At 37.8% G+C, this 16,817-nt stretch overlaps 2 protein-coding genes across 2 annotated transcripts in view; one reads left to right on the forward strand and one right to left on the reverse strand.

Moving 5' to 3' along the window:
- The window catches only part of LOC138060652 (sorting nexin-14-like), a 38,329-nt gene extending 32,836 nt beyond the window's left edge, over positions 1-5,493 (reverse strand). Inside the window, exons 1-3 of the mRNA XM_068906487.1 lie at positions 5,333-5,493; positions 3,426-3,494; positions 904-955 (exon numbers count right to left, since the gene is read on the reverse strand). Of these exons, the coding sequence (XP_068762588.1) occupies positions 904-955; positions 3,426-3,494; positions 5,333-5,427 (216 nt within the window). The 5' untranslated portion in view covers positions 5,428-5,493. The remainder of the gene's footprint in view (positions 1-903; positions 956-3,425; positions 3,495-5,332) is intronic.
- A 70-nt stretch (positions 5,494-5,563) lies between these two features.
- The window catches only part of LOC138060655 (uncharacterized), a 24,978-nt gene continuing 13,724 nt past the window's right edge, over positions 5,564-16,817 (forward strand). The window contains exons 1-8 of the mRNA XM_068906489.1: positions 5,564-5,593; positions 6,564-6,642; positions 7,833-7,918; positions 8,941-9,207; positions 11,580-11,688; positions 13,230-13,346; positions 16,382-16,458; positions 16,719-16,817. The exon at positions 16,719-16,817 is cut by the window's right edge and continues 17 nt beyond it. Coding sequence (XP_068762590.1) covers positions 5,576-5,593; positions 6,564-6,642; positions 7,833-7,918; positions 8,941-9,207; positions 11,580-11,688; positions 13,230-13,346; positions 16,382-16,458; positions 16,719-16,817 — 852 coding nt within the window. The 5' untranslated portion in view covers positions 5,564-5,575. The remainder of the gene's footprint in view (positions 5,594-6,563; positions 6,643-7,832; positions 7,919-8,940; positions 9,208-11,579; positions 11,689-13,229; positions 13,347-16,381; positions 16,459-16,718) is intronic.

A 16,817-nucleotide genomic window follows, 5' to 3' on the forward strand; every position in this document is an offset into this window, starting at 1 on the left:
GAAACTGCTGAGGCCTCCACTTCGCCACCATAGGAATCGAAAGACAAGTACAACTGGGTATCAGCGACATAAAAGTGAAAACCCATGACTGTACCTTCTCACGATGTCCCCAACTGGCGAAGTGTACTAGAGCAGGTAGAGGAAATTTACATGTAATAATTTGTTTGTGTATTTTGCTTGTGCTCAATTACTTGCACTGCTAATGAATTGAGGCACTGTCTTTCAAACTGTCTGAGTTAATTCCGTAGAGCCCACTCTCTGTAGCATAGACAAGGTCTCATCTTGTCCTGAGAGGAACATAGTGCGTTTTCCATTTACCAAGAAATTCCGGAAATTCCGGTTGGGATATAAATGGAACACACGATTTTGGTTCGTTCCACTCAGTCTGGAAAATTTCCGAAATATAAGGAACTTCTGAAAAGGTAGTCCTGTTTTCGCGTTGGAAACTTTCCGATGGAAATGTGTGTTCCATTTACAACTTTTGAAAGGTCTTACCACTTCCGAGCTATTCACGGCCACATTTTTAAATTTTGGCGTGTAAAATCGCAATCACTGGGCAGTGAACGGACCTGAGTTAAATGGAACAAGTTTTTCAGCCGATGGAAATTTCCACTGAAATTTCCGGAAATTTTTTGTAAATTGAAAACGCCCATAGTTTCATGAAGGTGGTACTGTAACAACGTGTAAAATAAATAATTATTATACTATCATGATTTCAAATTATAAAGTAACTTCTTAACCACTCGAAATAGTTATGTTACCTGTTCAGCAGCCCTAGAAACAACAGCCTGGGAAAACTGGATCTTGGCAAGTGTAATATCTATAAATGTACTTTTTCCTTTGCTATCAAATGACACACTCACTGATTTTTTAGTGTAGTCCTCATGTCATTTCAAAAATTACCTTTTTTCGTGGGCCCCAGTGTAATAAGAAAGAAGGTAGAACTGGGCTAAGGCTGAGAAAAAAAGAAAAAAACATGAATATTCTTTTTTCTTTCACTCATTTAATAATGTACAATTACTTCACTTCAATTGAAATAAAGTGAAAATTTAACCAAGTTAAAGTGGTACTATAAACACTTCCTTTTTTTACTTCAGATTTTGAAAGTGTGTTTGCTTAACACCTGCCTGGCAAAATTTTGAGCTTTGGTTTTTACCTAAAGGCTGTTTACTTTGTGTGTTAGTTTTGGATTTCACAGTTTGCCATTACTCACATTCAAAACTGACCAACTGGACCTCAGAAGGTTGGATCTTGGGAATGGTGACATCATTCACTCAATAGCTTAAAATTTCAGTGTGTAATATGCAGTCTATTGCAGTGTATGACTATGCAAAACACGAGTTTAAAAATCTAAAATCCCAAAACTCCTGTGCTGCATATTACAATAATTCAGTTGCTTGCAAACACATTGCATTCTCAAACTAGCAAGTCTTTGACATCATTCTGGTGTCAATCTGCTTCATTCCAGCTCATTCCAGTATAAAATTATTCCGATAACATTCTTCTTCATTGAAGTGTCATTCCACCTCATTCAGGCATATTCTGGTATTAATTCCATTCCATTCCGGTCCTGTGCTAAATAGCAACGCCCCTTTAGAATCGTTCTTGCTGTTTATAAATGTTTCAAAGTTGAGCCAATGATAAAATCGTTCTTGACGACTGGCCATGATTCGTCACAAATGAACTGAAAATGGCACCCATGTAAAATCCTTAACCCATTGACACCTCAAATGCCCCTGGACACCCCCAGTTGACGAGTAAAATTGCCTGCTGTTAGACAGAATAAAATTATGTCAAGTCTCACACCAGGTGGTCAATGAAGGCAGGGCTCAAACTTGGCGGTGGTCTACGAGCCAAATACCAGTGGATTTTGAATTTTGGCTAATGGGTTTTGCTCATTTACTAGCCATCTTGGCTACTTAATTTTATTTATTTATTTACAAACTTTGCCACTAGGCATGGTGTCTCCACAGAGAAAAGCTCCACTACGGAGACCCGTTATTTTCACCTCTAAATATTCATAAAGCCTTCAAATGTTTTCAATATTTTTCCTCATTAACAACTGGCATGAATAAAAGAAAGAAAAAATTATAATAATTCTATATTAGAAAAATAATTCATAATTCGGTAAACAATTTCGCGTTTATTCGCCACCATCTTGATTATTTTGCTTTACTGGGGAGCAATTGAAGACAAGTCGTATACCTCTGATGCAAAGCTTGCAAAAAAATAAAACAACTGTCCGCCCTCTTGAAATGCAAATCTATGATCACCACACTTGATTGTCATGGGATATTTCTGTCCTTTAAAAGCAGCTGAATCATCTGAGCAGGGTTCAAATCAAACAACTAAAACTCCTACTCTCAAGAGAGCAAGTGATGATTCTGGAGGCTGCTTGAGCACATGTAGATCTTTATCAAAAAACAAAAATTTATGCAAAACGAAAATTTAAACATGGGCACAAGACCAGAAGTATTTTCTTATGTAATGTGGCATGTTTTATTACAGTTTGATAACAACAGCAGTTTTAAGTTTTTTCTTCTGCTTCTTAAAATCAAATGTCAAACAGTAATAGTCTTTCTAATGCTGCACAGAAGTACCTACTAGTAGAAACACATTTATGGCTGGTAAATCCTGACCATGTACAACTGGTGCATACTAGCCATTTGACCATTAAGTTCAAAAGTTAATTTCGACCCCTGGGAGGGCACATACACTGTACATGTATTTTTTGACTGCTTAAGCCATCGACACCTCAAACGCCCTAGGGCACCCCCAGTTGACGAGTAAAATCGCATGGCGTTAGACAAAGTAAAATCTGTCTTACAGTGTAAGTCTCACTCACAGGGGTCAATGGGTTAAGTGAAACTCCACTTAAGGCCATTCACGTATTTGATTTGTCAAAAAACAAACTGGCCTATAATTATAAAATTCAAGCGAAACTGTACAAAGTCAAAACTTCACTCTGTTTATTAATAAGTGATGGCAAACAATTTAATGAAATACTATGATTGTACAGAAGGTTCCCTGGTAGCAAAGGTCTCTTTTCTTTTGAGTTCACTGGGATAACAAGTATGAGGCAAAGAGACGTCTGCCATGGGTCAAATTCACTATGTTGAGCATGCGTGGCTGTTACTTAGCAACCAAATCCTCACGTGATACTTCATGTCGAGTGGGCTCACTTAACCACAGAGGAATTACTGTAAAGGAATGCACGGGACACAGCAGGCTCAAGTCACAGTCAGCAAACATATCATGGGGCATGCATTTTGAAGAATGCTGCCCACGGTTGTGGACAGCGCTTGGATCAAAGACATTAGTGAGTTTCAACCCATGGCAGAGGTCTGTTTTCCCGTACCCGTCAGCCCAGCGAACGCAAAAAAAAAAAAGACTTCTGCCAGCAGGGGAGTGCAAACCAAGCACACCTGAACACAACAAACCCGACTGCAACACCAAAAGCAAGAACCCATATTCCAATAAGTAAAGGTGGACACCTGGAATGGAAAATGAAACAAGCAAAATAAAGATGTACTGTAGCATTTATACTGTAGATAAAGCTGCTAAATTTTTGACATATTATGAAAGCAAACAGAAGACAGTGGGGAGAAGGAGAGTTGCCTTCTGCAAATCAAGGCAATTGCCAGAGATGTATCGAGAGTGTGTGATTGCCTCCTGGGACACACTTGTTTTTCTTTTGGATGCACGTAATAATTTATAGAATCAAGTGTCCAATTGGATGCAAAAAAACCCCAATGTTTGTGCAAATTACAAACGTCAGGAAAAACATACTCACAGCATATTTCAAAACGAAATTGAACCACTTCCAATTCTCACTACGAAGAAATGATTGAGTTCCTTAAATTTCAAGGTAAGCTGTTATTTTCGGGTTTTTGTAGTCGAATGGTTTCATTTTGTCAACGATTATGTCCAAATTTGAGGAGGTTTGTTGAACCACGTGTTTCATGACATTATCTGAACTGTTTTTTAGGCGAGACAATAGGCGACACTTTTGATGTGCCAATGATTAATTTAACATTTCAGTTGAATTTCAGTTTGTTGCATGCTTTCCAAGCTTAAAAAGGGAATTTCAAGCATTGGTTTGTTTATCGTGAGCGAAATGACAGAGAATCCAATGGCAAAGTATGTTAAATTTTTGTTTTGTGCGACCCTGTTGATATTAATTCCTGGGGCACACATCGTCATCGTCTCGGTTCTTGTTTTGCACGTAACTTGTCTGTCACAGGCTGACAATGAAATGTGTATCGCTTATATTTTGTTTACTCTTTTATTCATAAATAATACCTTGTGTTGTTAAAATAAATGATGCTCTTTCATGGAAAATTGAGATTCAGGTTTGTGTTTTTTGGGCCGTGGAGATCTAGATCATTCATCAACTGGAGCCAACAGTTCCTGCAACGCATGGATTCCTCGAGACGTCTTCAGATGTGATTGATTGAGCTTTGACAGCCCATCCATTTTGATCGATGAACCAACGGGCACAACAGTTTCAAAGAAATTGATCATTTTACATTAAGGACATACCGGTACATGTATTCCAGGAGAGGGATAAGACTTTATTTTTGTGCAACTTAGAAACCTGAAAGGGTACTGCAGCAGCAATTACTGTATAAGAGGCAATAGATCGAATATTAATTCTTGAATACTAATTAGCTGGACCCCCAAATTTTCCAAGAAGGGGTCCAGAAGACCCCCAAATTTGAAAACCTGGATACATCTCTGAATTGGCATGTACAGCCTATAGGGAAGATGCCTTTTACAAAATTAATGTATTTTTACATTATTTGAATATGCCAACCATTGGAACAAATAAAAAGAAACCTGTCCAAGGCACATGAATAATGATAGCTGATGTCATCAGCTATATTTGCCATTGGCGGTGGCCACTCCTTCAAAATGTAAACATGAACCCAATTTTTATTTAATTGAGAAAAACTCACCGAATCTCGATAAAGATTAGATTAATCTGGATGGGATAACACTTGACCATGAAGAAAGACCTTTTTGAAGCACTGACGCAGGCGAAATGTGCACAATCTGAGTATGCTGATCGATACTATAATGCCCTTGTTCAGTTGACAAATCAAAGATGAAATGAAAGCTGGGAAGATCACCACCGTTCGCCTGGATTTTTTTCGGACTATCCTTGACAACTGCTTAAGTTGCTCACCTAACTGGAATGTTCTTTCCAACTTTCATTTCATTTCGTTCCGCAGTTGCAGTTCAAATATTCAATAAAACTATCAAATCATGATCAAAGATGTCAACGAGAGGAGAGAACTATAAATACCGGAGTGTATTTTCATGGTCATACCTATAAAATTGAAATGTAAAGATAAAGAGGAATACTGCTCCTGAGGCCAGCACAGGTCGAATGCTTTCAAAATCGCGCCGCTCAAATCTGTTCATTCCTTCCGTCCTTCATATCATGTGAGTCGTGAGTGTCCTCTTCGCCTTCGCCCGACAAGTGCAACATTTTTTGAACAATTCCCGACGCTTACATGAAGAAAAATAAAGGTAGTCTCGATGTCAGTCTCCCAAAAAGTGCTCGTCCAAGATGGAGGACGACGGTAAGGTGAGTGAACTTTAAATTTCATCTCACTTTTAATAGTAAACTACTAAACGCTGAAATGCATGGAATTGATGCAACAATCAAACTTCTATAAAGTGGGTAGGGAGCAACTGCAGAATACCCCGCCACATCAAGCCCGTTACTGTAAAGGGCTGGCTACGCGGTACGCGGAAAAAATAAAGTCAAGATTGCGAAGTATCTCAAGTAGCTGGCTACGCGGTACGCGGAAAAAATAAAGCCAAGGTGGCAAAGTATCTTAAGTAGCTGGCTATGCGGTACGCGGTACGCAGAAAGAATTAAATACAACATGGCGAGGTATGTTAACTAGCCGGCTACGCGGTACGCGGTACGCAGAAAGAATTAAATTCAAGATAGCGAGGTATGTTAACTAGGGCCATTCCATTTTTTATCAGCACCCCCCCTATTGAGGTACTTTATATTTCACCCCCTCGGAAAAGTAAACTTTTGACTCCCTAAGAAAAGAAGATCAAAGTGCCGACACACTCCCCCTTCAGAATTTATTCAAAGATCAAAGGTGCCGACACAGTTACCCCCTCAGAAACGGCCTTTAAAGACCACCCCCCTCCCCCTCAGAAATCCCGGGCCTTCAATAGGGGGGATGCGGATAAAAAATGGAATGGCCCCTACCTGACTATGCGGCTTGATGATGTTACAGACTGTAGATACAGTACCCAAGCTACATCAAAATTGGAGGTTCTTACCAACTACACGTACTGTACGTTATGAAATACTGGGTCTTTGCGTCCTGATGAGAGCATTCTACCACAAAAGACTAGCATGACCATGTATTCTAGAATTGCTTCTTCGTGTACTCTTGGTGTTTTTGTGGGGATAACTAATAAGTATCTTAGTTTTTTTCAGTGTTGAATATAGTTTTGTTGCATCAAAGTCAGCATAATTTTAATTAATTTGAAAAGTGTAATGTAAAGTTCAAAATGTTCATTAATTTCAGACTTCAGGGAATCCAAAAAAGCGGAAGAGTTCAAGTCAAGACTGCAATGATGCGCCTTCCTGTAAAACTGAAAAAGAAGGTTTATAGTATTTTCTTTTCTGCATCTTTTCTATGTCAATTTCAATTAGCTTTGGGAGAAGTTAAATGTGAACTTGTCAAGCAGTCCTACCCAAGGATTGCTCCCGGAAGATGGGGCATTTTTTACAAACCATGATTAATTTAATAATAATTACCCCTGGTGAAGGAGTGGATTTTAGGGTATACTGGAAGATAGAATGCAGGGTTAGATTTGTGAAGTGTTATTGGTGCTTGTTCAAAGGACTTGCTCAAGCAGATTTTTAATTCATTAATCTTGTTCACATTGATAAATGACAAGTGGGTAATTACCATCGGCAGGTTTGAAAGGGTTTTCAGCTGAGCACACACGTGTAAGCCATACATTCAATACTAAGCTGCCTGTGTCAGCTCATGAATCAACGTGGTTAACCGGTAATTAAAATGTGACCTTTAAAAATAGTGAAAATCAGAAATCAATTTTTTTCAGAAAATATTCAAGCAACATCTTAAATGTTAGCTTGGGGACCTACATTCATGGCATTCTAGAAAAAGTTTAATTTTCAACAAATTTAAAAGTGGATTTTTTTTCATAAGTAACTCAAGTTCTGCCATGATGTAAATTTTTCTTATACCATGTATAAGGGACCAAAATTTGAAAAAAAAATACCAGGTAACCAATTGAAATAATTTTTAAGGTCTTTTTTCAAAAACTGTCCTTCAGGTGGTCTTTTTTGCAGTGCTGTACCATTGCCATGGCAACATTTGGGGATTCTAAGACACTTTAATAAAATTGCCTGACAATAGCTACTCAAATATCAAAACGTTTTCACACTCAGAGGATCAACTGTGTTGCAGTTCTTTTCAATTGGAAACCCATTGTGTGGAAAACTCTTTTGAACCTCCTTAATTTTCAACAAATTCTTTTGAACCTCCTTAATACATAATTTATATGTATATATATTTGTTTTCCTTTCATTTAATTCCTGTGGTAGTGGCCATCTCGAAAGCATTTGCTATTATATGGCCACTACGCACTTTTCCACTTTTTCTCACTCAAGTATAATTGGTCTGTTTACTTCTTTCTTTTAATAATTGTTATGTCCATTATTTATTTTTTGAAATACATGTAGTGCATAATACCGGTAATAATCAATCTTGAAATAAATCTTGAAATCTTGAATCTTAAAAGTGTGATTTACTTTCTTGTAACAGAATCAAGAAAGAAAACAGCAAAAAGGGGAAAGAAATGGTTAAAAAGAAAAAAATATATCAAGAAAAAGGAACAGGAGCTGAAAGTGGTAATAAAATTGTCTTCTGTACTTCCACAAACACTGGGTGAGGGAAGGGCAGGGCATTAGAAATAAAATTATAAAGAACACCTTCAGTTTTTCCAAAAATGTTTCCCGAGTTGGAAAACACTACATGTAGATTATGTAAGTAGCCTGCTCGCAGGCGGTTGGATGGTCGAAAAAACCGGAATTCGTATTGAGGTCACCATCTTGGATTCGCGCGGCTGGGTCCGGGCCGGGTTGAGGGTTGGGAGGGGGGCGGAGAGAGGTTTTTCTCTCCTCTCCCCGGCCCCCTCCCATCATGTTTGTCTGACTGAGAAGTGTCCCTCCTACAAGTAAATGTTATTTATGCATTAATTTATACATTAAGGGACAATGTTGCGGAGAGTCAACAGTAGGAAACATAGTCTCTTACACAGGATGACCTGATCCAAACGTTTACCTTTCCCAACCGCGATATACTACATTGGACACAATAGTGTGGCTGGGTTCTTTTTAATACATCCCACAGCATTACATGTATGAACATTGAAGGGTTGTGAGATCTTAAGCCTATGGTTTATCATTCTTATCTGAGAGGTCTAGAGAGTCTAACCATATGCAGATGTTAATACAAAGTCAGGCACTTTCTCCTCAATGATTTAAAGACCCTGAGTATTGGTCCGGCCAGAGTTTTGATCCTGCGACCTGTGCACAGTAGTAGTCTGTGATGCTCAACCAACTGGGTGGTAATTGATGGTTGCAGAGCAGTAAACTAAAAGTGACTCTAACCCTAACTTCTTGATGAAAATAAGTAGTTGGCACTGACTTATTCTTTCCTTCATAAGAGTGACACTTGCATGTTCTACTCTTTTTGATGTCAGGGCATTTGCTTGTTAATGAGAAAACCTCTCAGGTGTGAAAGAGTTTAAGGGACTCATTGCTATCATTACCAAATTTAAATTGGATCTATTTATTGGCGTTGCTTTTCCTTTTCAATGACAAAGCAATCCTTGGTGTTAACTACAGATGCCTTTTCTTTGTTTTCACAGTTTGGAGTTGTCCCTCATAAATGTCATTTATTTGGCAAACTTGGATTTAGAGCTGACTCTCCTGTAACAATTCAGCAACTTCGAGACCTTATTTTGTTCGTTGCCCTTCATCAAACAGAATGTCAACTTACTATACCACAATGGTGTAAGATTGGTGACGTTAACAGTATCCAGAAAGTTGTTATTGTTTTTGTGAGTGGAATAGGACTCACAGAATATGAAGAAAATCAAGACTGTTTTCCCCATTGCAATACTCTCTTTAAACACGTAAGTTGAAGAAAAAAAAACCAATCAGATTGTGTGGGCATACTCAATATTTGGGGTCAAAATGGCTAGAAAGCTAAATTCCACCCCTGTTCAAATATTATTAATTTAGAAGGTAAGCAGAGTGTCCACTCGTGTCGTTGAAACCCACTGTGACCCTTGAGGAACTCTGTTGACACCCTGGTTGAAAAACTAAAAACATAAAAAGTGATATTGAAATAAAAATATTGTTTAAACCCAGGAATGACACACAGTTACCTTGATGGAATTTGATTTTCCTGGTTAAAATATAGTGTAGTCCTTGTAAGGACTGTTGTATTATGGTGACTGATGTCTTCATAACATAAACGGTTGTCATGTTTAGAGTTAAGATGACTCCAATAATTAATAATTAATTATAATAATTATTATTGGAAGTTGGTGGCTAGCTTGAGTAGAGTAATCAACTGTTGTCATTGTCAAAATTAATTTAATTTTAGATTTGAAAGAATCTGTCTTTAAATACTTCAATTTAGGGAAAGAAGTAGCCAACGCTTTCCACAGGCTATCGGTACTTATCAAAACCACTGTCTAATTAAATGGTAAATTAATGTTTTATCATTATTGCTGGAACCTTTTGTGATATCCATAATAATAAAGATCGAGGCAAGTGGAGTGTTTTTCTACATTGTTTTAAAGAAATTAAATGACAAAAGTACTGTTACATGGGACTTATATAATTATTATTATCATTTATTACTATTGTAATAATCAAGATTATTAACTGGGGTGCCCACTGCCTCTGATGCATAGAACACACAATCTATGACTCCTCTGTTATAACTGTAAGTCTGTTTAAAATGATAAAGATCACCTTTTTGGCCTTCAGCACACCCTAATGGATAGAGTTCATTATGGTTTCACAGAAAAAAAAGGAAATACCTCTTACTAACAGAGTTCGAGATCTGTACTGTAAGTTATGGACCGAGTTTTTTCCCGTTGATTTATGGCCCAAGCGCGGAGCGCGCGGGCCATAAATCAACAGGAAAAAACGAGGATCTGTAACTTAAAGTACGGACCGCGAAAATGAGGTTAGTAAGATATTTATTATATCTCTAAGGTTAACCGGCGCGCAGGCAAGGAAACTAGTCAAAGTGAAGCGGAAGGTTCAACTGCCACAAAGAATGCCGTGCCAAAATCCGAAAAACTAAATCTTCTTGGCTGTTAAGTTTGAAATAGTTGCTTGCAAGATTCAAACAGTTTTCAGTACAAGTTTATGCAACAGAAATGACATGGAAAACTCGCTAGATGATGTTTTGTCAAAATTTTAAATTTAGCGGGCTGTACAGCGGGCTGTGCTGTAGAATACGGCCCGCTAATTTAGCCAATTACAGCCCGCGTACTATCTGAGAGATATAATAAATGATGTGTAATGACTGTTATTCTTATGATAATAATCGTTCCTTTAAGGGCCTACTGATGTATTTTTTGGGGTGCATTGCTAAGGATGTAATAGTTACTAATTTGAGAGAATTTGACATTATTTTGGTCAGTTTCCAACTTTTGTAAACCAGTGACCCTAAATATGACATCATCATGCCACGCCCATGGTCTTGTGACCAATAAAAGAAAACTCCAAATTTGTCTACGTGCTACACAATTTGGGTGTTTAATCAGTGGTTTCATAATTTGTATTCGTTTTTGCATCCAGCCAAGCATGGTTTTCTTTTTATTTTGAAAAATGTTCTTTTTAGAGAAATAAACGATACTGAAATACCCATAAAATTTTCAAAAAAAGATGATTTGAAAAAATCAATGCTTACCTATATTCTGTATTTGGAGGTGAAACATGCCATATGAAAAAAAAAAATTCAATATAAAGACCGCCGGAAATTTAGGTTTTTCTCAAACCGGAAGTCAGTTTGTTTACGCATGCGCAGTTGATCTGAGAAGGAGCGCGAGGAATGGCGAGGAAAAACCTTCGATGCAAACAACAGTTCGTGCTGTGATTTTTGCTTTTCAATGGGTTTTCTGGTCAGCTCACTGTATGATGACGTCACTCACCGGAAGTAACATTTCATTACCCTAGCAAGGCGCGAAAAATCTGTCCGTGGGCCCTTAATCCATGCATTCATTAATTTTGCTCAGTTATTACATTGCTTTGTTTTGCTTGTTCCCCCCTGAAAAGATGCTTATTCATGATGCAGTTTTGCCTCCTTTTTTTGTTACAAATCAGTGGCAAACCAAAGGAAAAAGACACAGAGTCATTTCTCTCTAATTTTAAAAGGGCAGTCATTGAAAGGTTGATTACATTAACTGGACTAAAGTTAGCCAGTTTTTTAAATATCCAAAATGGCTGTTTTCTGGCTGCTTAATTGTTTTTTTTTTCCTTGCAGTGTGTGCAAACTAAAGCAGTAGGGATCACTCATGTTGAGTCACCACATGAGAGTTTACTATCTCCCAACCTTCCAAAACAAGTGGAAAATCACATGTCATCAAGTGATGGTAAAAATAATGTGGAGTTTTTTCTTTAACTCATGCAGTATCTTGTATTGTAGACTGCTAGTAGTCCCTTCTCGATAAGTCAAGCCGTCCGCTTTAGTCACACATGTCAAGCGAGTGGAAGAGCCGAGTAGAGAATTAGAGAATGGGTAGAGAGCTAGAAGGGACTGCCTTCTCACTCTCTCCCCATTCTCCCCTCGGTTCTTCTGCTCACTTGCATGACTAGCAGGCAGCTCGACTGGCTGAGAAGGGACTGTAAGTAGTCTACTAAGCCTTGCATTGTTGGCACATTAACTATATGCTTCTCTAGTGAAAATGCATCTTAGGATGTTAATTGTTTTTACTACACTGTACCACTGTCTGTTTGATATTTTTATCAAGTTAAATTGGTTGAAAAAAGGAACCAGGTGGCATGGTTCAGTGGCTTGGTTGTTTGAATTGCATGGGGTCACCAGGTTTGAATCTCACCTGGGCCAGCAGCTGGAACCTTGCCACTCGTAGTAAATACCCAAATGCTAATCTCCTTAGGCTACCAGTTGGGGCTCTTAATCATGTTATGCTTTGCTTGAAAGGCTTCTCTCAAAGATTGTTAAAGTGGGGTGCCTGTGCACTTCCACCGTAAATGAAGCATTTACATGAGTAGAAACTTGGTAGTATTGCTTGAGTTGGTAATTTTAGGTTTGGTGGCGTAGTGTCTTCCAGAAGTCATGCATTGCCACGCCGTGACTTCTCCTGAATATTCGTAGTTAGCTGATGTTATCGTGACTGTGTTGATGATGTAAAAATACATGTAGTTGCGTTCATGCTTCCACAAATTCTCTAGAACATATTGTTGGTCTTCACAAGGTGTTGACATTTGTTTACTGTTTTTGTCAGCGAAGATCTAGTCCGAGTATGTTTAGAAATTCTATAACCTTTAGAGATGTTACATGTAAGCATTGAACGGGAGTGGAACTTGGGACTATGCATTTGCATCTGTGGTGACGTGAGTGTAGTTCTTTGCTATGTGTAAATTGTTCACTTCCTAATGAGTAAAAAGAGATAGGGAGAGTTAATAGACTATCCATCCCTCAAAATGTTTGTAATGTAGACTACAGTATCAGAAAAATGACCTTCGACTCACATAACTGTACAGCTCCATGCAGCTCGTAGAAATCAAGTTGTAATATTATTCCTTGTACATGTAACTATATCAGTTGTGTCTCACAGATTTTTTGTGTAACTTTTCTGGCGATTGAGTTTTTTACTGCAACATAGGGAGATTAAAAAGCTGACTTTTTTAGTGTTAACCCAATCACTTTGATGCAAGGATAACACTTGAATTGCCAGCTTTTTAATTTCCCTATGGCAGTTAATTTTATTATCTCAGTTAGCGCTACCAAATTTCTGTACTTGGAACTTCCACTGACCCAACACCACAGTGTCTGTAAAAAATTATTACCCCACAAGCTACGTGCATTCATTTAGAAGATTGTTAAACATTTCCTCTGCCTTGTTTCTTTGTTTACCAAAACATGATAGGATCTATCTTTCTTTTAATTCAGCCAATAAAGTGTTTGGAAGGGAGGATTACATTTTGAGCATGGAGGAAATGGAGGAGAATGGTTTCCCCTTACCAACCTCTCAATTAAGTCAAGCTACCAAGGTGTCTAATGATAACGGTAAAAAAATGTTAATTGTTTGAATTTGTATGGAACATTTGGAAGAATTGGGCCTTAGATGCATGCCTAATATGAATATCCAACATGAATTGTCCCTTTAAATCTAACCCTTTGTACCTATTTCCAACAATAAGGTACAGGGGTAAAGGTTAACGTTATTTTACCCTTAAACTACTTATGTGCTTGCCTTGAGATCTGGAAATCCTGCTCTGACCACTCATTGAGTTTGAACCTGGTAGTCCCTGGTTCAACTTCTCAGCTGTATTTGTAATAATAGCCCACTGGCTTGTCTCTGGTCAGTTGGGATTCTTAACAACAGTTGTTGTTATTGTTGTGTTCTATCGTTTCGTTGATTGTGTTTCATTGGCCCTGAAAAGCCCCTATGGGGAGTTTTCAATTACAATAAGTATGTATGTATTAATTAGGGTCAATCCTGGACATAATTATCTGGGTATTGTCCCTTTTCCAGATATCATGATGGTTATCTTGGATTGATGTTGGATTTCTCAGGATTATTTTGAAAAAATAATTATATATGAGAGGCCAGGTTGGAAATGCATACATGTTGCAATCATTGATGGTTTATGGTGTAATGTGAGAAACATGGTTGCTTGGCAAGTTGTAAAAGGACTACTGAAAAATCAGAGTCTCCGGCAGGATTTGGACCTACAACCTCAGTAACACTGGTAGGATATCCTACGCATTCTATCTCATTGAACTACAGTTAATCCTGAAGCTGGGTTGCTTGGTTTCTTACCTATAAAGTGAATGTTCTTTATGGTTAATGTGTGCTGCTGGTCTACAGGTGTACAATAATGCTGGGTGCCTCAAAGTGGAAATGCAACTGTATGGTTTACATTGTGAGGAGTTCTTGCAGCTCAATGGTTGAGTGTCAGAGGGGTTGAGTGTCATATTTGGGTCTTTGATTTTCCAGATCTCCTTTTGCCTATTACCATGAAATTGGCATACAGTCATGTTGTGGGTGTAAATTTGATTTTAATTTTAAAAAAATTGTGAGGTTTGGCCAGAGTTTCGGTTAAAAAAATTAGGAAAACTTTCTTTACCCTTTGACGTCCAAACCGGCCTAAAGGGCCAGACTTAGTATCTTAGTCTGTCTAACGCCAGATGATTTTACTCGTCAATGGGGAGCCCCTGGGAGTCAATGGGTTAATCACTCACTGAAAAACTATGTTCCCATTAAAGTGCCTATGAAGTAAAAATAATTTATGCCTATTTGAAAGAGTTTTCAAAATAATGACTGATGGCCTTTACAGTGTTGAAGTATCTATTTTTGGTTCAGAGATATTTGAGTTCTTGTGTTATGCAAATTAGCAAATTGATGACATCATCAGTGGTTCCACTGGAAGATGGATCACAAAATCAAGAATATCTCTCAAAGTGTGACAGCGATATGATTTAAAGTTGGCATGAGTAATAACCCTTAAGTAAGGTGGAAGATGGTGCAGAGTATGATGTAATCATGGCAACACTTTTGGCTCCAGTCCCTTTTGGTTATAAATGAAGTTTCTCAATTTCCTCTCAAATCAAGCAAGACAGACAGTCCTGCTCAAAACACACATAGAGCCCATGTTGCTGTAGGTCTCCTAATCAACTCATTGAGTGTGAATGATGTTTGGTTAAGACAAAAAGCAGAAACACCAGTTCAGCACAACCTTGATCTGGAAGAAAAACGGTTACCATGGCAACTTTACAATGGGTGTCATTTTATGTGCTGACTGATAAACATTATTAGTGCCAAGTTTGAAGAGAACTGCGGTAATATTTCTAAGGATATTTTACATTTTGTGATTTGTTTTCCCCTTGGAACCACCGATGACATCATCAGTTTTAACACAAAAACTTAAATATATCCCTAATGATATGAGATATTTTACAAATGAGAACGTACCATCTTTCCTTTCTTCAAAAGATCTTTCAAATAAGCCTTAGTTAGTTTTTGTTTCATAGGCACTTTAAGTTTTTAGATCAGTTTTAAGCCCCCTTTTCTTAATTTTAATATTTTGAAACCGGTTTAATAAATTATTAAAATTTTGTATCCCTTTGTTTCAAATACCAAGACTAATGCAGTTAAGAGAAAACTTGAACGAAAACCCAATAAGACTCACAACAGCATTGCCCCATGTAACATTTCCACCAAAACAGTAGAATCCATTTTGGTTTTGACATTGGTAATTGTTACGTTTTATGCTGAATTCCACCATGTCTCAAAACTCCTTGTGGTCCTTTATTTCCTACAATGCCTTAGACACTGTTTCATGATAGCATACATGACCGTAAAAGGGCGTATTCCATTTCCGGGGCGGAAATGAAGTTCATTATTGTTGTGAGACATGAAAATTCACAGAAAACTAGTCCTAGTGGGGGATGAAAGGGGAAATATTAAAATCAGTGTCTTTTGTGAGGTAACTCTGAGCTGTAAAACAATAAGCACTTAATGACTGGCCCCAAGGGAAACAGTGAGTTTTGTTTCCCCGAGACCCAGGAAAAAAATAAAAATATATATTTATTATACCTCCCAACTCAAAATAGAACAATACACAGATAAAAATTATTTGCTTGACGTCGGCTGGCGTACAGATTTGCCGCCGTTTCAAAGGTGCACGACCTGATCACGTGTGAGTCGAAAGTTCAAGTTGTTGTTGCCCTAGGGCGTCATGAAGTTTTGTTCGTATTTGAACGTATTTGAGTTGGGAGGTATAACAAATACAATTATTTTCACCAATAATATATTCCTATTTTGTTCTAATTTTTTCAAATCATGGCAAAGGTGTGCTTTTAAATACATTCCCTTCAAACGGTGCTTTTGTAATTCATCTGTCATATTTCCCTGCTAGCGGAGGTTTCTTTTCTTTTGCGATCGCTGGGCTGATGAGTACGGGAAAAGAAACTCACTGCCTTGAGCATGCGCGACGGTTACTTAGCGACCGAATGGCGCCCTTTGAGACAAAGTAATTATAATAAAATTAATGTAAATTATAGCAAATAATATCTATACACCAGCTTATTTCTTGTAGGTTATCTTTCAACCAAACCCCACCAAAGATCAACAAACTCAACTGAGTCTCCGATGTTTGCTGTTGATTGTGAGATGGTATGTAATCAAAGTGACATAGGCAATTAACAGAAGGGGCAAGTGAACCCATGGCAGCCCTAGGTATTTAATGGTTACTCTTGCACAATTAAAAGACATTAATACATGTAGGTGATAGTCACATAATTGTTGTTCTTTCTGCTGTTTTCCATGTCCATGTACATAATGTTATTTTAAAAAACTGTTTTGCAACATTCAGCTCTTTTGCTTTCACTAACGATTGCCAAAAACTTGCATCATTTTTATTTTTATTTGGACAGTGTATTACAACAGAGGGAGTCGAGCTTACAAGAATATCAGTGGTCGATGAATCGCTTAATGTGCTCTATGACACACTTGTAAAGCCTTCAAGCCAAATA

This window comes from Montipora capricornis, chromosome 8, assembly GCF_036669925.1.
Source record: "Montipora capricornis isolate CH-2021 chromosome 8, ASM3666992v2, whole genome shotgun sequence".
NCBI lineage: Eukaryota > Metazoa > Cnidaria > Anthozoa > Scleractinia > Acroporidae > Montipora > Montipora capricornis.